The sequence below is a fragment of the Pseudochaenichthys georgianus genome, chromosome 15 (genome assembly GCF_902827115.2).
Source record: "Pseudochaenichthys georgianus chromosome 15, fPseGeo1.2, whole genome shotgun sequence".
Taxonomy (NCBI): Eukaryota; Metazoa; Chordata; class Actinopteri; order Perciformes; family Channichthyidae; genus Pseudochaenichthys; species Pseudochaenichthys georgianus.
In genome coordinates this window covers 36,830,167-36,852,072 of record NC_047517.1, presented here as the reverse complement: position 1 = coordinate 36,852,072, position 21,906 = coordinate 36,830,167, and the positions used below count along the sequence as shown (strand labels likewise).

Below are 21,906 nucleotides of genomic sequence, written 5' to 3'. Positions count from 1 at the left end.
TGGATACATCGATGTGTGGATTAGACGGAATAGTCCATTTAAAAGTGCTTTGCTCTGACTGCGTCCTGACTGTGTGCGTCCTGCAGGAGGGATGGATCAGGGAGAAGGAGCAGATCCTCTCCTCCGAGGATTATGGGAAGGATCTGACGGGAGCGCGGCGTCTGCTGAGTCAGCACAAAGCCTTCGAGGACGAGATGAGCGGGCGCGCGGCCCACCTGCAGCAGACCATCCGGGGGGGCGAGGAGTTGGTGGCCAACAACCACTTCGGAGCCGACAAGATCAAAGAGCGCATCCAAGACGTCCAGGTACACAGAGAGGCTCGGGGATTTTATATTAACAAAATCTGAGGTCCATTATTGGAAGGATTTAGCTGTAAAAGTGTCGAGAATTCAGGTGTTTTCCTTAGCCTGCAACCAGCACTAGTTCCAGGTGAAAATATGATCTTTTTTAAATTTGATTTCACACTTTTTATCTTCTGTTTCAGTGTGTCTGATAGTCTATAAGATGCAGTTCTTTCTAGGTATCTAGAAGCCAGCAAGACGACAACATTTATTGCTGTTTACCTAAAAATATATAAAAAAAAATCTGGCTGAACATATCAAAGTCAAAGCCAACTTTTTGTCAATCTTTCAGTTTGTGTACAGACAGAGAGATCGAAATACCGTTTCCCACAATCCCGAATACAAAAACAAATATATATCAATCAAAGACACATTTATACATATGCACACATTAAGACCTAAATAAAAGCACAACAATCAATAGATATAAAAATAACAGTAACTTCAATATCTTTGAGAATGTACATTAGTGCAGGACGGTCCATAGCAGCGTAAAAAAGCGTGGTGCTGGATTACGCTGCCATGGACAGTCTTGCACTAATGTACATTATTTGGTTTGATTTGTTTGCACTAGACCAGGGGTGTCAAACTCAATTTCTTCACGGGCCACATTCGCATTATGGTTGAACTCAAAGGGCCGGTTGTAACTTTAAGACTATATAAAATACATATAGAAATATTTAATATATATAAAATAATGCATTATATCACATTATTGCCTCTGCATTGGATTATTATCTGATAATAATAACTTCATAATTAACTCGGTCTGAAAGCAGAAGTCTAGGGCAAGTAATTGCAAGTCTCTTCAGTGAGAGTGTCACAAAAGGATTTTAAAAGAAAAGCAAAAAAAAAAAAAAAAAGTGACATTTTGAAAAATAAGTCAATTCTGAGAAAAAAGGCATATTTAGAAGAAAAAAAGTCAAATGTGAGATGCATTGTGCTCCATGTATGGGCAACGTGCTTCTGTACATCGCCATGTAACCGTATAACAAACATATTATATATATATATATATATATATATATATATATATATTGTGGGGCCACAAAAAATGAAGTCGCGGGCCGGATTTGGCCCCCGGGCCTTGAGTTTGACACCCCTGCATTAGAGCTACACAATAAATCATTTTGTTCATATAAGTTCCTCCTCAAACATCCAGAGTCTAATGTTTAATATTCCATCATTTCAACAAAATTACTGGACATAAAATACACACTGTTTTCACACACATGTACATATATCTAATATGTAAATATGTCCCAATATGTATATATGTTCATTTGAATTCATTTCCTATTTATAGTTATTTTGTATTTGTATCTTTAATTGTATGACTCTGTGCTGTCCTGTTTTTCATCCTCACCCTGTTGCTGTTAAACTACTGATGTTCCCCACGGGGATTAATAAAGCACCATCTTATCTTATCTTATCCCCCCCCCCTCTCTCTCTGTAGGAGCAGTGGGCGGCTCTGGAGCGGCTCTCTGCCGTCCGTAAGGCTCGTCTGCAGGAAGCCTGCAACCAGCACCAGTTCCAGGTGAAACCTCTTCTTATTCCGTAGTTGCTCTGAGAAAATGTATTTTGAAAAAACTTGTCTGCTTGTGTTCCACTTTATAAGATTCTTCATTGTTATCCCACAGCCAGTAAGAAGACACTATTTACATCCGTTTACTTAAAAAGCTAAATATTTTTGCTTGTCCGACATCTGTATAAAAATGGGTAATAAAAAACATCTGTATAGTTTTATGGTCAAAATAACTCATAACTATTTATTGTATGGTAGACCGTTATTTTTCTAGTCTGCAGGATAAAGATTGACACCTAGTGTAAATATTTTTTATTGGTAATAGGACATTAAACGGGGCAGCGTGTGGCGCAGTGGTTTAGTGCGTTGGTGTTGGGATCAGGGGGTCCCAGGTTCAAACCCCACTGCAGTCAGCATGTCGTTGTGTCCCTGTCCCCACAGTATGGAGTATGTAAATCACTTTGGATAAAAACGAAACAAATAACATGTAGTCTAATCTAATATTAAACAAACTTCTGGGTTTATAAATCTCCCCTTTACCCGCCAAAAAAAACCTTGATAACTAATATCATATATATATATATATATTTTTTTTTTAAAGAGATTAATGCAAACTTATACGGTAACTATAAATGACTGTGTATGAAATGTGTATTATTGAAATACCCTAAATCAAAATTAATTAAAATAAATAAGGTTAAAATAAGTTTTTCTTATATTAAAAGTGTTTTGGGATTTTATTAAACCTTTTTAATGTTTGTGTTCCACTTGTTAAGATTTAGTTCTTCATTGTTATCTTACAGCCAATAAGAAGACACCATTTACTTTACAGACATAGTAAATGTATTGAAAATAACTTTAAAAAAGGTATTAAAACAATGAGACTCTTATTATTCTAGCCTGCAGGAACAAAATGCACACCTAGACTAAATATTCAGGAAAGGTATAAAGAAGTTATTTATATTTCATTTCATTTTTATTTGTCCCGCTCATGGTACGCGAAACCAAGTGTACAATAATCGCCAACAAAACATGACTCTACCAAAACGCCATTGAGCGAAAAGGAGCAGGGAGAAGAATAACATCTTATGTGACTTTCTAAAAACTAAATAAATACAAATGGATGGTCTGCCCTTCATAATAATTGTTCACAGCCAAACATAACAGTATGTTAGGATACTAAGAGACACACAAAAGAATACTTATTTCCCACTTGTCGGTTAACGGAAAGAAACAAAACAACACATGTATAAGGAAAAGAAAAGTGCAACGCCCTCGCCTGAGTCCTACTGATTATGTAACGGTGCTAATGTCCTTTGTGCAGGCGGATGCGGACGACATCGACACATGGATGCTGGACGTGCTGCGGATCGTCTCCTCCGTGGACGTGGGCCACGACGAGTTCTCCGCCCAGGCTCTGGTGAAGAAACACAAGGACGTGGCGGAGGAGATCGGCAGCTACCGGCCCGTCATCGAGGCGCTGCACGAGCAGTCGCGCACACTGCCGCCGGAGAAGGCCGACTCCGAGGAGGTGAGGGTCTTAGGACAGCTGAAATAAGAGAGGAGAAAGAAATAGGCATTTATTAGGGATGTCGAAGCAAATCTGAGGTCCATTATTTTAAGGATGTAGCGGTTGAAGTGAGAAGAATTCAAGTTTGTTTCCATTAGCCTGAAACCAGTTCCAGGTGAACATGTGATTTCTTTATTTGATTTTTTAGGCCATAAACAGCCATAAATGTTGTCGTCTTGCTGGCTGCTAGATACCTAGACATAACTAAATCGTATAGGCTATAAGACACACTGAAACAGAAGATCAAAAGTGTGAAATCAAACTTAAAAAAATCATATTTTCCACCGGGAACTGGTGCTGGCTTCAGGCTAATGAAAACAAACTTGAAATCTTCGTTTTTTGCTGCTGTAATGCAAGTCAAATGTCAGACTCGATCTGACCATTCAAGTCGTATCGTGCGGTTTAGGTGCAGAGCCGCCTGGCGGGCATCGAGGAGCGCTACAAGGAGGTGGTGGAGCTGACGCGGCTCCGGAAGCAGGCGCTGCAGGACGCGCTCGCTCTCTACCGGATGCTGAGCGAGGCCAGCGCCTGCGAGGTGTGGATCGACGAGAAGGAGCAGTGGCTCAACAGCATGGACATCCCCGAGAAGCTGGAGGACCTGGAGGTGGTGCAGCACCGGTGAGGGGGCGCATCACATTCTAACTGTACTATGTATTATTTAATTGACCTGTACTCAAACCATGTTTTGTAATTGTTTGTGTGATGGAGATAATGTTTTTAGTGATTGTTGTGTGCGTGCCTCAGGACTGCAGGCGAGCTCAAATCTGGCGTAATTCATCTCTTTTCTGAGATTAATGTATTTGTATGGATGGTCCTTATTGAAATAAATACATAATAAGAATAATACATTTGTGCACCAGGAATAATCTTTAATAATGATTATGATAAAAGTTAGAAGGGCACAGATGTATTTAGCGTAAATAAGTAAACACGTCTGGGGAAGATCCGGACCACCAGCTTTCTGGTTTTTCATAGGATCAATTCAATATTCTAATTTAAACGCGTTTGTTTCTCTGCAGGTTTGAGAGCTTGGAGCCGGAGATGAACAACCAGGCGTCTCGAGTTGCCGTGGTGAACCAGGTTGCCCGGCAACTGATCCACAGCGTCCACCCCAGTGAGAGGGAGATCAAAGCCAAGCAGGACAAACTCAACACCAGGTACAGTAACTACAGCGGGGTTAAACCGGGGCATGCGCTGAGGCGATCAGGTCCTTACATCAGATTCTACCAGTCGACCATGTTGAATTTAAAAGGGCTGCGTCTTTGGAAACGTAACAATAAACTTGATTTAAACGTTTATTAAGCACTGATGGTCCATGCAACTGGGATTATTAAGTGGTTAACGTCGGGGTATACTGATAGATGAACTGTAATGCCAGGGCTGCAATGTTGTAGTAATAATAGATTCAACTTGTGTAGCGCCTTCCAAGAGACCCAAGGGCGCTTTACATGCTGAGCAAACAAAAGAGGCAAATAGTGCGTTAGGGGTGAAAGGAAACTAGATAACGTGTAAACTGATCCAGGTTCAGTTTAAGCTCATATTTCTGACGGCGTCCCAATTCACCAAAACTTCAACTCTGGAGCCCGTCGTCGTTTTCTATTCCCCACACACACTTAACAGTCCAAGCTCACGTTGACGGTGGTGTCTCTGTCCCTGCAGGTGGAGCGCGTTCAGGGACCTGGTGGATCTGAAGAAGGACAGCCTGAGCTCGGCTCTGGGCGTCCAGAACTATCACCTGGAGTGCAACGAGACCAAGTCCTGGATCAAGGAGAAGACCAAGGTACCGTCAGCACACACACACTTTACACACGGCACAGATTCTACCTGAGCTGCAGCTGGGAGATATCACACGGGTCGTTTTATAGAAAGTACTCTGGTATACTGAGCATTATGAGAATAGAATCCTTTATAGTCAGTATACAGTGAGATGAGGAGGTGCCATAACAAATACAAATAAGACAACATACAAACAACAAGCATTCATACTTCAATTTGCAGATCAAGTTAAAGTGCAGGAATATATCGGTTTAAATAAAAATATGAATGTGTATACAAAAAATATATGTGTCCGTGCAAGCTGGAGTTTAGTGCAATTATTGTTATAGAACTTCCTAAACAAAGAACATAGTTATCCTTTTCATAGAAGTAAGACGGTGACAAACTGCATTAAATTAACTTTTATATTACACTTTCAATATCTTTAAGGCTCACTGGTGTTGTTTTACCAAACTGTGGTCGATGCCCAACGGGGACTTATTAACCGCAGTCAAGCTGATAAATAACCCCCCCCCCCGTCCTGCTGCAGTTGATCGAGTCGACCCAGGAGCTGGGGAACGACCTGGCGGGCGTCATGGCGCTGCAGAGGAAGCTGACGGGGATGGAGAGGGACCTCGCCGCCATCGAGGACAAACTGGGGGACCTGGGGAAGGAGGCGGAGCGACTGGCCTCCGAACACCCGGAGCAGTCTGAGGCCATCAAGGGCCGGCTGGGCAGCATCACCAGCGTCTGGGACGAGATGAAGGTACGGCTCTCACACCGACTCCCATCTTGATTACAAAGCGTGTGAAATGGTTGCTATAGCAGCTTGTTGCAACGAGGTATTGCACAACATGTGGAAATAGAAAAGTAGAACATAAAGAAACACAAAATAGAAACGTCTCAAAATGGAAAATAAAACCGAACTGAAGACTCAAATATGTTGACGGTGAAAGATAAAAGTCTGGAGACTATTTGTCAAATAGAGATATTGTATTGCTATGCACGATCAAACGAACCCCTCTCCTCCGCTTCCTGCTCCCAGGACACCATGAAGAACCGCGAGGAGTCCCTGGGCGAGGCCAGCAAGCTGCAGCAGTTCCTGCGCGACGTGGACGACTTCCAGTCCTGGCTGTCCCGCACGCAGACGGCCATCGCCTCCGATGACATGCCCAACACGCTGACCGAGGCCGAGAAGCAGCTGACTCAGCACGAGAACATCAAGAACGAGATCCGTAACTACGAGGAGGACTACCAGAAGATGCGGGACATGGGCGAGATGGTGACGCAGGGCCAGACGGACGCGCAGCACATGTTCCTGCGGCAGCGGCTGCAGGCGCTCGACACCGGCTGGAACGAGCTGCACAAGATGTGGGAGAACCGGCAGAACCTGCTGTCCCAGAGCCACGCCTACCAGCTGTTCCTCAGGGACACCAAGCAGGCCGAGGCCTTCCTCAACAACCAGGTACACCTCAAGCTCACATCGGATGATATCACGCAGGTGCAGAATGACTTAAATAAGGCCGAGATGCATTCAGTTGAAGGTGATATTGAACAGGATTCAGCATGCCCAAACACAAAAGAAGTCAACATAATTAGACGTAATGAAACATTATTTCCCTTCCCATCATCAAAACAAACATTTTAAATAATTTAAAGACACGATGACGCTTTTTCTTCTGCTGTGCCAGGAGATACAATGCTTTCATGTTACTCATCTTTCCCTCCATCAGATAGATGCTGCCACCAGGTGGTAGAACATGGTCATTACAGCACCGTGTTCAGGCCGTTTATAATATGTAGTATTCAGTTTAATATTTATGATTATATTGGAAAACACAACAACAACAACTGGTGCTTCTCTGTAATCGTTGTGCACATGATGAATAACGTTGTCTCTGTCTCAGGAGTACGTGCTGGCCCACACGGAGATGCCCACCACGCTGCAGGGCGCCGAGGCGGCCATCAAGAAGCAGGAGGACTTCATGACCACGCTGGACGCCAACGAGGAGAAGATCAGCGGCGTGCTCGACACCGGGCGCCGCCTGGTCGTCGACGGCAACATCAACGCCGAGCGCATCCAGGAGAAAGTGGACTCCATCGACGACAGGTGAGAAACATACTGGGAGTTTATCGATCTGCAGTTTAATGGATGGTCTATAGAAGATCAGAAACAAGTTTGCTACCCTGTTCTCAAAGTCAAAGGTTTTTTTAATTGTTCAAAGATATTCACTTAACAAGATCTAGAGAGAGGAAGGCAGGACATCTCCGTGTTCCAGGGGCTGAAGCTGTATTGTGTGCCTCCCTAACTCACACTTATCCTTCACATATTGATTTTTGTTGTGCAGACACACGAAGAACCGAGCGGCTGCCAGTGAGCTGCTGGCGAGGCTGAAGGACAACCGAGACCTGCAGAGGTTCCTGCAGGACTGCCAGGAGGTACGCCGCTTTGAAGTCGAATTAAAAACAGTCCAACCAAGTGTTTTAAGCAAGAGGGTTGTACACAATAAGAGGTCATGTTAAGGACAACAACTGCTTTTAATTGAAACAAACTCCTTTCATTAAAAATCAAAAAAATATGTAATAATTATTTGAAAAAAGATCAGACTCAGGATAGCTTTGTGAAACCTGCATGAACCTCTTGGAGAGTCTGGGATGTGTGCCTTTTAGATGACATATATATTCTCTGTGTGTGTGTGTGTGTGTGTGTGTGTGTGTGTGTGTGTGTGTGTGTGTGTGTGTGTGTGTGTGTGTGTGTGTGTGTGTGTGTGTGTGTGTGTGTGTGTGTGTGTGTGTGTGTGTGTGTGTGTGTGTGTGTGTGTGTGTGTGTGTGTGTGTGTGTGTGTGTGTGTGTGTGTGTGTGTGTGTGTGTGTGTGTGTGTGTGTGTGTGTGTGTGTGTGTGTGTGTGCAGCTGTCCCTGTGGATCAACGAGAAGATGCTGACGGCTCAGGACATGTCGTACGACGAGGCCAGGAACCTTCACAGCAAGTGGCTGAAACACCAGGCCTTCATGGCCGAGCTGCAGTCCAACAAGGAGTGGCTGGACAAGATCGACAAGGTGGGAACGACTGCACTCTTATCTGACTAGATGCTGGGGGTCTTTGGGGGTGTTGGGGGGTATTTTGAGGAACAAAACGGACCTGATTCTGTGCCGGGATTAATGGTCAATGTTGGGGAAATATCTTCCGAGGCCCGACTTTGACCCAGTGCATCAGTGTGTCCTTCCCTCACGGAGCACAGGCCGGCTTCAGAAGTTCCCGTCACAGTCAATACTTGTCCCTCTTTCAGGACGGGAAGGCTCTGATGGCGGAGAAGCCGGAGACGGGGGCCATGGTGCAGGAGCAGCTGGCGTCCCTGGTGACGATGTGGGAGGACCTGGAGTCCACCACGCAGACCAAAGCCAAGTGTCTGTTCGACGCCAACAAGGCGGAGCTGTTCACGCAGAGCTGCGCCGACCTGGACAAGTGGCTCGCCGGCATGGACGGGCAGCTGCAGTCCGACGACTACGGCAAGGACCTGACCTCCGTCAACATCCTGCTGAAGAAGCAGCAGGTGAGCCGTCAGCGGGAGTCGCTGCATTTCCTCAGCACTATTTTCAGTCACTTGGCGCCTCTCTACCTGCTCGTTGTTTGATGGGTTTTGTCTTTTTTCGGTTGCGTCTATTTCCGTTATTGTATATTAACAGGAACAGGCATTAACATGAACACCTACGATAGGACCCGTTTCTAGTTTCTAATGCACAGAAGCTCTTCACTTCCTGTTCCGCCTCTCATTCTGACGGCAGCGTTTCTCTTCCTCCGAGCCTCAGAGCTGAACAATGAAGGGGAACTGAACACGGAACATGTCACACACTTAGAGAACATACAAGACGCCGCAGATGTTGAATCTTGGCACAAGCTGATTCAGGTCTTCAGTAAAGAAGTGTGCTTCGAAATGAACCAAAGCTCCTGAATTCCTGGAAGACCACCCTTTACATAATACATCACACACACACACACACACACACACACACACACACACTCTCTCTCTCTCTCTCTCTCATACCCTCAAAGTCTAAGCTGTGCACACACCCGCTCTCTCACAGCAGTTATGTAATCTTTCTGTCTGTGTGTGTGTGTGTGTGTGTGTGTGTGTGTGTGTGTGTGTGTGTGTGTGTGTGTGGTGTGTGTGTGTGTGTGTGTGTGTGTGTGTGTGTGTGTGTGTGTGTGTGTGTGTGTGTGTGTGTGTGTGTGTGTGTGTGTGTGTGTGTGTGTGTGTGTGTGTGTGTGTGTGTGTGTGTGTGTGTGTGTGTGTGTGTGTGTGTGTGTGTGTGTGTGTGTGTGTGTGTGTGTGTGTGTGTGTGTGATCTGAGAGAAAGGATTCCTCTGCTCCTCGTCTTCCTCTCTGCTTTCCTTTTTAACTCAGACGCCTTTTTTACTCCCGTATGAATCGGTTTCTTGAGAATGATTTCATTAGATTTAATTCAAGACCATTTTTTTCCTCCGGTCTTTCGGGTGAAGAAACATTTGTACTCGGGCGAGGAGAAGATGAGAGGCCTCTGAAGCGTCTTTCTAAAGCAGTTTACTTCTTCATTATCTACTTTTTTTACTGTAGATACAACGTGTGCCTTCTAATTCAATTTAAATATTTTAATTACATTAACTTTGCATTTTCTCATGTATTTCTATTTATTTGATTTGACTAATTTACAGGATAAATATCTTAACTAGCCTTTCCCAGAGCTTTAGCAAACGATATACTCACTAAGGAAGTAAAAAGTCCTTGAGAATTAATATTTGTCATGTTATATTTTCTACTTCATTCTTATTTTATGTTATTGTTGTGAAACCCATTTTATATTCGTACACTAAAGAAGAGTTGACTTTGGATATGCACTTCCAAGCTGTATTCTATTTCTTTAAACGCTTTTCCCCTCTGTGTCTTTGAATGCTCTAACTCCCCTGTGTGGCCCTCAGATCCTGGAGAGCCAGGTGGAGGTGCGTCAGAAGGAGGTGGGGGAGCTGCAGCACCAGAGCCAGGCGCTCAGTCAGGAGGGGAAGGGCTCGGAGGAGGTGGACGGCCAGAGGATCAGCGTGGAGACCAAGCTGCAGGCCCTGCAGGCGCCGCTGCAGCAGAGGAGGGAGAACCTCATGTCCTCCAGGGAAATCCACCAGTTCAACAGAGACGTGGAGGACGAGATCGTGAGTACAGCAGACAGGAAGTGGAGTGGGTTGGACTGGCGGGGACAAACTGGAGCTTAAACATCGAGAGCAGGGGGGTCAAACTCAAACACACAGTGGGCCAAAATTTAAAAAACGGTTCTAGTGGAGGGCCGGACTGGTTCAATGTTTATTGCAGAACTTATTGAAATGAACTTATTGCACATTTTAAACCTGGAACTAACAAAGCTTAAATGATTGCCTATAAAAACAACATTAAATAATCAGCTGCATTCATTTCTTACGGCTCTATCTGCAGCTTTTCCAGAGTCATTTCTTATGAGTACATTTCCCCACAGGCCAACAGCAGCTTACACAAAACTATTCCCCTCAAAGAGAAAAACAAACATGCCCTGTTGTCGTGAGAGAGAAAGTGAAGGTGTGCGTGCAATATACCGGCGGGCCAGATCTAATAGTAATTAAAAATTATCCTGCGGGCCGAAATTGAATCCACCACGGGCCTGATTTGGCCCCCGGGCCTTGAGTTTGACACATGTGCTCTAAAGCAGTGATTCTCAAACTTTTTTCAGTAATGTACCCCCTTTGAAAACCAAAATTCAGCCATGTACCCCTGATCAGCACAAAAACAATTTGTTAGGGACAAATTACTGTACGCACAGCGCTGCACCATCGGTGTCTGATTTATTAAAACAACAACATTGTAACTGAGAAACACTTAAAGCTACATTTCAAATGTTTACAATCCATCACTAAATTCATGGCAAACCAATTTTAACATCTTGCAATAACACTGAGACGACATTAGTTGCATTGAACTGATCTTTTTAATAAGTTGTACTTACAATGTAGTGAAACATGGGCTTGAGCTTCACTGAGGATCTTTGTTATTCTCAGTGACAGGGAGGCCACTGCAGTTATTACACTTCGCGTTTTGAAATATGTGTAACTCTGTTAATATAAAACCCACACTGCTCAAACTTCGTTACTTTTCCTAAACTTGGTCTTTTTTTTTTTTCATTAACATGACAATAAATCTCACGTACCCCCTGCAGTACTCCAACGTACCCCTAGGGGTCCGCATACCCCCATTTGAGAACCACTGGTCTAAAGCATCTTTAAGTTTCTTTATTATCATAGACAGCATTTTGTTTACGATGAAAATACTTACTCCAAGAATTGTTATATAAAATGTATTTTTAAAAAAAGTAAGATGAGAATTTAGGACATAAAATGGTTTAAATATTGGGCTTCAATATGAAATAAATGTATATAAGATATAGTCATACAATTAAATTACTAATAATAAATAATGCCAGTAGCCGTGTAAACCATGTTATAATAATTCATATTTGTAATAATGGCAATATTTTTGTTATATTTGCAGTATAAATACCAAATAGAGCAGTACTCATAATAATAATAATAATAATAATAATAATAATGGCAGTATTAATAGTCGACATTTTAGCAGTATCAATTCAAAAGTGATAATAATAGCAGTTGTATTTGAAATGATAGCAGTATTAATAGTAGTAATAGTTGTTATAGTATTATTAGATTAGCAGTAATAATGTAATGACCCGTCTCTGCCGTGCAGCTGTGGGTGGAGGAGAGGATAACTCAGGCCACGTCCACCGACCACGGCAACAACCTGCAGACTGTACAGCTGCTCATCAAGAAGAACCAGGTACACACACACACACACACACACACACACACACACACACACACACACACACACACACACACACACACGCACACGCACACTTTCACTCATGATCTCTTTCAATTGTGTTCACTTGCATCTGTTCCTATATTCATATATTATTACAACAAACCATATTTTATTCTACTGTACAGTATTTAAATGAACAATCTTTTATTTTATTTTTTAAAGCATTTAAGACGATTCAAGAGTTGTCAGAGTTTCTGTTAATTTAATGTTTGCGTCACATTTTACAGTTATATTAAGACTTTCACATCTCACACACACACACACACACACACACACACACACACACACACACACACACACATACAATAACATTTAGTATTAGTGTTTAGCTAAGACCAGCTACAAAAACAGCTAAAAACTGTAACTGAAATTAATTTAAAGTTAAATTAAAATTCTTCTTGATGATAATGACTCAAAATAAGGACACTTCATCGTGTACATTTCCACTTGCATTAATTTTCACTTTACAGCTTATTACACACACACACACACACACACACACACACACACACACACACACACACACACACACACTTTAACCTGCATGTATCAATCTAAATCCCCTCCAGAAGTGTTCCAAGTGTTTGTCTCTAAGCCCCTCCCCCGGTTCTCCGCCCCGCAGACCCTGCAGAAGGAGATCCAAGGGTCACCAGCCGCGCTTCGACGACATCTTCGAGCGCAGCCAGCACGCGCTGCGGGGGGGCAGCCCGACCGCCCAGCTGATCCAGCAGCGCCTCGCCGAGCTGCAGGCGCTGTGGGAGCAGATCCAGAAGGAGACGGAGAAGAGACACACGCGGCTCAGCGAGGCTCACGAGGCGCAGCAGTACTACTTCGACGCCGCCGAGGCCGAGGCCTGGATGAGCGAGCAGGAGCTCTACATGATGTCTGAGGAGAAGGCCAAGGTGAGGGGGGGGCAAAGGTCAGGGGTCAGGGAGAGGAGCTGCAGAGGATGTTGTACACAGTTAGAGGAAGTACTAAAACCACACTATAAAAATACAGGCTCTGCATTGAAACCTAATAACTAGAATCAAAACATTGTATTCAAAGTTTTGAAAGTTGAAGTAATTATTGCAGAAAGATTTTTTTTAAATACATTAAAATAATAATAACTAGAATCACTTAATGTTTTTAAAGTAAAAATGACTGAAACAATTATTAAAAAGCGACATTATTCACACTTTATTTTTAAACTATTCAGACCTTTTTCAAATATTTTTCAATAAATGTTCAGCCATTTTGTGAGGATACTTTTTGGATATGTTTTTTTATATTTAGCAGATGCTTTGTCTTCCTACTTTTGTATCAAATTGTATTCATCACACACTATTTTACGGATCCATTACTTCCTGTTTCTCCGTTTTAGTTTACATGTTAGTTCCTCACGTTGTAGATTCTCTGTTAGTCGGTGTCAGACTGTCTCCGCTGGTCAGTAAACATTTAATGCTCTGCTTTAGGACTCTGGAAAGTGACAGACAAGATGTCCGTCATACTTTAGATGGCTTATCCTGTTTTAACTTGATCTGAGGTGTGTGTTAGGTTTAGTGTTAGTGTCTGCAGTAGCACTGAGAGGTGACAGGCTGTACATTAGGTCAATTGTTACAGCTAGGGTTAAATCTGAGTAGATGCTAAGTCTGTCTTTTAATTAATATTTTTAAGGGCGTTGATATAAGCATGTTCTTTACTTCAAGCTCACTCTTTTTAAATTATTTAATAACTTTAAGGACTTTTTTCACTTTCCCTTTTGACATTTTTCAGGCAATGTTCTTTCAGCTTTATTTCGTGTGTGTGTCCCTCAGGACGAGCAGAGTTCGGTGGCCATGCTGAAGAAGCATCAGATCCTGGAGCAGGCGGTGGAGGATTACGCCGAGACCGTGCACCAGCTGTCGGGCACCAGCCGCGGCCTGGTGGCTGCGGAGCACCCCGACAGGTCAGCGATCACTCTTTACCTCAAGCAGGAAGCGTTGACCCGTTAATGGATTTACAGAATGTGGTTTTGTTAATAATCAGAATACCTTTGTTCGTCCCACGGAGGGGACATGTGCAGTTGTTACAGCAGAAAAGAGCCAACGACAGCTTGAGGTTGCCCAAGAAGCAAATTGAAAAAAGTATTCAAATGTAGTATTATTCTACTCAATGTGAATTTTATATATTCCGGTGACTTTGTGATGGGAGTTATTTATTTTATTTGTATTATTATTATTTTTCTGTGACCATGACCGAATGGGGTGGGGGTGGGTATTTGTCTTTCCTTTATCAGACAAATTGTCCTGTACTCTGTATATTGTGCTGAAAGCGCCATGTCTGCAATCAAACAAAGAAAAAAAGAAAATAAATTACCGTACTTTTCGGACTACAAAGCGCACCTGCATATAAGCCGCAGCAGCTAAATGGTCCGTCTGTCTTGCTCTCGTTCTGTCTCTCGGTTCCACTTTCACTTTGGCGCGCTACCTGTCTCACTCTTTTCCGGCCTCCAGCTTTTCCTGCTGGAGCCCGCCGCTTAAAGGTGGCGGGCGCGGACCGGTCATAGAGCCCATAGAGTTAAAGGTGGTTAATTGTACCTGTAAAATCCATAGATTTAGGAGGTTCCCTAGTGGCCGTTAGTGGTACAAAAAAAATGGGCGGAAAAGTCGCGGCTTATAGTCCGAAAAGTACGGTACACAATTTACAAAATACACATCCTGTCACAGCGATACAACGTGACTCTAGTGTGAATGTCTGTGCTGCAGTGAGCGCATCGGCATGCGTCAGTCTCAGGTGGATAAGCTGTACGCCGGGCTGAAGGACCTGTCGGAGGAGCGCCGGGGGAAACTGGACGAGCGCCTGCGTCTCTTCCAGCTGAACCGAGAGGTGGACGACCTGAGCAGTGGATCGCTGAGAGGGAGGTGGTGGCCGGGTCCCACGAGCTGGGCCAGGACTACGAGCACGTCACCGTCAGTACCTTCCCCCGTCTTCATAGGCCTTCATTTGGGGGTTACTAGCAGTACCTTGTATGGTCTTATTTATGCCTTACTTAAATAATACGAGATTAGGTACTTGACTGTTTTATCAATTGTTATTTTAAAAAGCCCTATTATGCTTTTTCTGTGTTCCTTTTCCGTAGTGTTTTCTTATAGGTTTTAGTGTTTCTCTCCTATACTTTTATTTAACGTTTTTATTTGGAAGCCATTAGTATCATTTTTAATCCACTACATTTATTTGGCAATTAATGCTCGCTTTCCTGATTTAAGTATTTTTTTATTGTAACTCTAAAGTATTGATATCTGTATTGTTGAATATACTTAAAACAATGATTCTTGCTCGAATCCAACAGAAGATGTACTCGTATGACAGGCTGGTAAGAACCTTCCCCCTTTGGTCCTCCTCAGATGCTGCAGGAGCGCTTCAGAGAGTTCGCCCGCGACACGGGGAACATCGGGCAGGAGCGCGTGGACACGGTGAACCAGCAGGCGGACGATCTGATCAACACGGGCCACGGAGACGCCGCCACCATCGCCGAGTGGAAGGACGGGCTGAACGAGGCGTGGGCCGACCTGCTGGAGCTCATCGACACGCGCACGCAGATCCTCGCCGCCTCCTTCGAGCTGCACAAGTTCTACCACGACGCCAAGGAGATCCTGCACCGCATCCTGGACAAGCACAAGAAGCTGCCCGAGGAGCTGGGCCGCGACACAGAACACGGTGGAGACGCTGCAGAGGATGCACACCACCTTCGAACACGACATCCAGGCGCTGGGGACGCAGGTACTGGAGATGTGGGACTGATGCGGAATAAGAAACCGGTTTATTACAGTGGAGGAAATAAGTATTTGATCGCTTGCCGAAGTTAAAATAAACCTTCCATGACATCAAATCCTTATTTCCTCCACTGTACGAGTTGGTTTAGACATAGTAGAAATATGCTTTGGTGTGTAATGTGGCAGACATGAACAGTGAGAGGAAGTGGGTTGTAAAATATGAGCAAATATGGAACTATTATAAATACCGTTTTAAATGTTTTTAAAACCAGTGAGGAAACGAAACATTCAGCTGGCTTTTGATACAAGAATAAAAAAATGAAACTTAAAGAAGCAAAGGTCCTTTCAGGGGGCTGGGATCTTAACTGAGTCTTAAACATTGTTATTTATGTGGCTATTGGAAAAAAAGTGCTAAGAAATGGAAAGTAGGATTTTATTAACCACTTTCACTGACGCTGAATTGTAAACCCTCTGTATTTAAAAATGGTCGACCAGTTTCCTCTCACACTCACTTCCTCCTGGTCCATATCGTGGAACAACTGTGCAGACACTGGTCTTAGGTTTAATGTTTGGTATTTTCTTAGTTTTTTTTAATGTTTTATTCTCTGTCAAAGCGTCTTTGAGTTTTTAGAAAAGCACTATATAAGTGTCATGTATTATTAATTCCAAGGGCCCATATAAGCTTCTTTACTGATGTTTAACAGCTGTAGTGTGTTCTTCACTTACTGAGCGTCTTCCTCCTCTTCCTCTGTGCCTCCAGGTGCGGCAGCTGCAGGAGGACGCCGTCCGCCTGCAGTCGGCGTACGCCGGAGACAAAGCCGACGACATCCAGAAGAGAGAAGGAGAGGTGAGCACAGAGACAGACGATACACTTTGGATTCAATCAGTAACTCTGAGTCTGACGGTTCCTGCTGCAGGAGATGTTTTTATAAATCTATATATATGTCAGAATGTTCCTGATGGTCTCTTACTGGTTGAATTGAAAGTGATCTGCACTGATGTGAAACGGCTCTCTGTTACTCACGCATGCTGCAACGCTGCTGCACTAATTTTGCTCTTCCTCCGCCCTGAAATATTCATTTTCTTAGCAAAGAAAGAAAAACCCTTTTAGGGGCTCAGATTCCCAGATTAAAGACTCCTAAAATAGGGTTAATGAGATGCGTGTGTGAGGCTGCTTGAAGATGCAAGGACATGGAGTATTGTTCATAAAAATCTGTTGTTTTATTCATAACCCGACGACAGGCTTCAGATCTTAGGCGCTTATTAAATCCTGCAGGGCGTGGTCAAAATACAGGGAACACTACAGAGTTTCCTCATTGATGTTCGTGTACACATTAGTGCTTATAATATCCTTATAAATGGCACTTTCTTTCCAGGCTGAAGACTTTTCTTTTTGTCGCTGCTTTTAATTGAACTATTCACATCTTAAACTGCACTGTGACTTTTATCAATGTATTTTTTCTTTTAATGTTTATTTTATTAGCTTTTCTTTTTAATGACTGGTTTTAAATGCCATTTTCTTATTATCTACTTTTTTTACTGTAGATACAACGTGTGCCTTCTAATTCAATTTAAATATTTTAATTACATTAACTTTGCATTTTCTCATGTATTTCTATTTATTTGATTTGACTAATTTACAGGATAAATATCTTAACTAGCCTTTCCCAGAGCTTTAGCAAACGATATACTCACTAAGGAAGTAAAAAGTCCTTGAGAATTAATATTTGTCATGTTATATTTTCTACTTCATTCTTATTTTATGTTATTGTTGTGAAACCCATTTTATATTCGTACACTAAAGAAGAGTTGACTTTGGATATGCACTTCCAAGCTGTATTCTATTTCTTTAAACGCTTTTCCCCTCTGTGTCTTTGAATGCTCTAACTCCCCTGTGTGGCCCTCAGATCCTGGAGAGCCAGGTGGAGGTGCGTCAGAAGGAGGTGGGGGAGCTGCAGCACCAGAGCCAGGCGCTCAGTCAGGAGGGGAAGGGCTCGGAGGAGGTGGACGGCCAGAGGATCAGCGTGGAGACCAAGCTGCAGGCCCTGCAGGCGCCGCTGCAGCAGAGGAGGGAGAACCTCATGTCCTCCAGGGAAATCCACCAGTTCAACAGAGACGTGGAGGACGAGATCGTGAGTACAGCAGACAGGAAGTGGAGTGGGTTGGACTGGCGGGGACAAACTGGAGCTTAAACATCGAGAGCAGGGGGGTCAAACTCAAACACACAGTGGGCCAAAATTTAAAAAACGGTTCTAGTGGAGGGCCGGACTGGTTCAATGTTTATTGCAGAACTTATTGAAATGAACTTATTGCACATTTTAAACCTGGAACTAACAAAGCTTAAATGATTGCCTATAAAAACAACATTAAATAATCAGCTGCATTCATTTCTTACGGCTCTATCTGCAGCTTTTCCAGAGTCATTTCTTATGAGTACATTTCCCACAGGCCAACAGCAGCTTACACAAAACTATTCCCCTCAAAGAGAAAAACAAACATGCCCTGTTGTCGTGAGAGAGAAAGTGAAGGTGTGCGTGCAATATACCGGCGGGCCAGATCTAATAGTAATTAAAAATTATCCTGCGGGCCGAAATTGAATCCACCACGGGCCTGATTTGGCCCCCGGGCCTTGAGTTTGACACATGTGCTCTAAAGCAGTGATTCTCAAACTTTTTTCAGTAATGTACCCCCTTTGAAAACCAAAATTCAGCCATGTACCCCTGATCAGCACAAAAACAATTTGTTAGGGACAAATTACTGTACGCACAGCGCTGCACCATCGGTGTCTGATTTATTAAAACAACAACATTGTAACTGAGAAACACTTAAAGCTACATTTCAAATGTTTACAATCCATCACTAAATTCATGGCAAACCAATTTTAACATCTTGCAATAACACTGAGACGACATTAGTTGCATTGAACTGATCTTTTTAATAAGTTGTACTTACAATGTAGTGAAACATGGGCTTGAGCTTCACTGAGGATCTTTGTTATTCTCAGTGACAGGGAGGCCACTGCAGTTATTACACTTCGCGTTTTGAAATATGTGTAACTCTGTTAATATAAAACCCACACTGCTCAAACTTCGTACTTTTCCTAAACTTGGTCTTTTTTTTTTTCATTAACATGACAATAAATCTCACGTACCCCCTGCAGTTACTCCAACGTACCCCTAGGGGTCCGCATACCCCCATTTGAGAACCACTGGTCTAAAGCATCTTTAAGTTTCTTTATTATCATAGACAGCATTTTGTTTACGATGAAAATACTTACTCCAAGAATTGTTATATAAAATGTATTTTTAAAAAAAGTAAGATGAGAATTTAGGACATAAAATGGTTTAAATATTGGGCTTCAATATGAAATAAATGTATATAAGATATAGTCATACAATTAAATTACTAATAATAAATAATGCCAGTAGCCGTGTAAACCATGTTATAATAATTCATATTTGTAATAATGGCAATATTTTTGTTATATTTGCAGTATAAATACCAAATAGAGCAGTACTCATAATAATAATAATAATAATAATAATAATAATGGCAGTATTAATAGTCGACATTTTAGCAGTATCAATTCAAAAGTGATAATAATAGCAGTTGTATTTGAAATGATAGCAGTATTAATAGTAGTAATAGTTGTTATAGTATTATTAGATTAGCAGTAATAATGTAATGACCCGTCTCTGCCGTGCAGCTGTGGGTGGAGGAGAGGATAACTCAGGCCACGTCCACCGACCACGGCAACAACCTGCAGACTGTACAGCTGCTCATCAAGAGAACCAGGTACACACACACACACACACACACACACACACACACACCACACACACACACACACACACACACACACACGCACACGCACACTTTCACTCATGATCTCTTTCAATTGTGTTCACTTGCATCTGTTCCTATATTCATATATTATTACAACAAACCATATTTTATTCTACTGTACAGTATTTAAATGAACAATCTTTTATTTTATTTTTTTAAAGCATTTAAGACGATTCAAGAGTTGTCAGAGTTTCTGTTAATTTAATGTTTGCGTCACATTTTACAGTTATATTAAGACTTTCACATCTCACACACACACACACACACACACACACACACACACACACACACACACACATACAATAACATTTAGTATTAGTGTTTAGCTAAGACCAGCTACAAAAACAGCTAAAAACTGTAACTGAAATTAATTTAAAGTTAAATTAAAATTCTTCTTGATGATAATGACTCAAAATAAGGACACTTCATCGTGTACATTTCCACTTGCATTAATTTTCACTTTACAGCTTATTACACACACACACACACACACACACACACACACACACACACACACACACACACACACACTTTAACCTGCATGTATCAATCTAAATCCCCTCCAGAAGTGTTCCAAGTGTTTGTCTCTAAGCCCCTCCCCCGGTTCTCCGCCCCGCAGACCCTGCAGAAGGAGATCCAGGGTCACCAGCCGCGCTTCGACGACATCTTCGAGCGCAGCCAGCACGCGCTGCGGGGGGGCAGCCCGACCGCCCAGCTGATCCAGCAGCGCCTCGCCGAGCTGCAGGCGCTGTGGGAGCAGATCCAGAAGGAGACGGAGAAGAGACACACGCGGCTCAGCGAGGCTCACGAGGCGCAGCAGTACTACTTCGACGCCGCCGAGGCCGAGGCCTGGATGAGCGAGCAGGAGCTCTACATGATGTCTGAGGAGAAGGCCAAGGTGAGGGGGGGCAAAGGTCAGGGGTCAGGGAGAGGAGCTGCAGAGGATGTTGTACACAGTTAGAGGAAGTACTAAAACCACACTATAAAAATACAGGCTCTGCATTGAAACCTAATAACTAGAATCAAACATTGTATTCAAAGTTTTGAAAGTTGAAGTAATTATTGCAGAAAGATTTTTTTTAAATACATTAAAATAATAATAACTAGAATCACTTAATGTTTTTAAAGTAAAAATGACTGAAACAATTATTAAAAAGCGACATTATTCACACTTTATTTTTAAACTATTCAGACCTTTTTCAAATATTTTTCAATAAATGTTCAGCCATTTTGTGAGGATACTTTTTGGATATGTTTTTTTATATTTAGCAGATGCTTTGTCTTCCTACTTTTGTATCAAATTGTATTCATCACACACTATTTTACGGATCCATTACTTCCTGTTTTCTCCGTTTTAGTTTACATGTTAGTTCCTCACGTTGTAGATTCTCTGTTAGTCGGTGTCAGACTGTCTCCGCTGGTCAGTAAACATTTAATGCTCTGCTTTAGGACTCTGGAAAGTGACAGACAAGATGTCCGTCATACTTTAGATGGCTTATCCTGTTTTAACTTGATCTGAGGTGTGTGTTAGGTTTAGTGTTAGTGTCTGCAGTAGCACTGAGAGGTGACAGGCTGTACATTAGGTCAATTGTTACAGCTAGGGTTAAATCTGAGTAGATGCTAAGTCTGTCTTTTAATTAATATTTTTAAGGGCGTTGATATAAGCATGTTCTTTACTTCAAGCTCACTCTTTTTAAATTATTTAATAACTTTAAGGACTTTTTTCACTTTCCCTTTTGACATTTTTCAGGCAATGTTCTTTCAGCTTTATTTCGTGTGTGTGTCCCTCAGGACGAGCAGAGTTCGGTGGCCATGCTGAAGAAGCATCAGATCCTGGAGCAGGCGGTGGAGGATTACGCCGAGACCGTGCACCAGCTGTCGGGCACCAGCCGCGGCCTGGTGGCTGCGGAGCACCCCGACAGGTCAGCGATCACTCTTTACCTCAAGCAGGAAGCGTTGACCCGTTAATGGATTTACAGAATGTGGTTTTGTTAATAATCAGAATACCTTTGTTCGTCCCACGGAGGGGACATGTGCAGTTGTTACAGCAGAAAAGAGCCAACGACAGCTTGAGGTTGCCCAAGAAGCAAATTGAAAAAAGTATTCAAATGTAGTATTATTCTACTCAATGTGAATTTTATATATTCCGGTGACTTTGTGATGGGAGTTATTTATTTTATTTGTATTATTATTATTTTTCTGTGACCATGACCGAATGGGGTGGGGGTGGGTATTTGTCT

At 42.6% G+C, this 21,906-nt stretch overlaps 1 protein-coding gene and 1 pseudogene across 2 annotated transcripts in view; both read left to right on the top strand.

The window, feature by feature from the left end:
• The window catches only part of sptbn1 (spectrin, beta, non-erythrocytic 1), a 90,476-nt gene that overhangs the window by 44,398 nt on the left and 24,172 nt on the right, over positions 1-21,906 (top strand). For both annotated transcript variants that reach the window (XM_034100366.2, XM_071205669.1), the window contains exons 15-30: positions 87-305; positions 1,798-1,878; positions 3,191-3,397; positions 3,843-4,054; positions 4,456-4,593; positions 5,096-5,216; positions 5,742-5,957; positions 6,237-6,656; positions 7,099-7,301; positions 7,540-7,630; positions 8,104-8,250; positions 8,481-8,744; positions 10,148-10,372; positions 11,949-12,038; positions 20,286-20,564; positions 21,458-21,588. In XM_034100366.2, the coding sequence (XP_033956257.1) occupies positions 87-305; positions 1,798-1,878; positions 3,191-3,397; positions 3,843-4,054; positions 4,456-4,593; positions 5,096-5,216; positions 5,742-5,957; positions 6,237-6,656; positions 7,099-7,301; positions 7,540-7,630; positions 8,104-8,250; positions 8,481-8,744; positions 10,148-10,372; positions 11,949-12,038; positions 20,286-20,564; positions 21,458-21,588 (3,044 nt within the window). The remainder of the gene's footprint in view (positions 1-86; positions 306-1,797; positions 1,879-3,190; positions 3,398-3,842; positions 4,055-4,455; positions 4,594-5,095; positions 5,217-5,741; positions 5,958-6,236; positions 6,657-7,098; positions 7,302-7,539; positions 7,631-8,103; positions 8,251-8,480; positions 8,745-10,147; positions 10,373-11,948; positions 12,039-20,285; positions 20,565-21,457; positions 21,589-21,906) is intronic.
• On the top strand, positions 12,494-19,834 carry LOC139435270 (spectrin beta chain, non-erythrocytic 1-like; annotated as a pseudogene).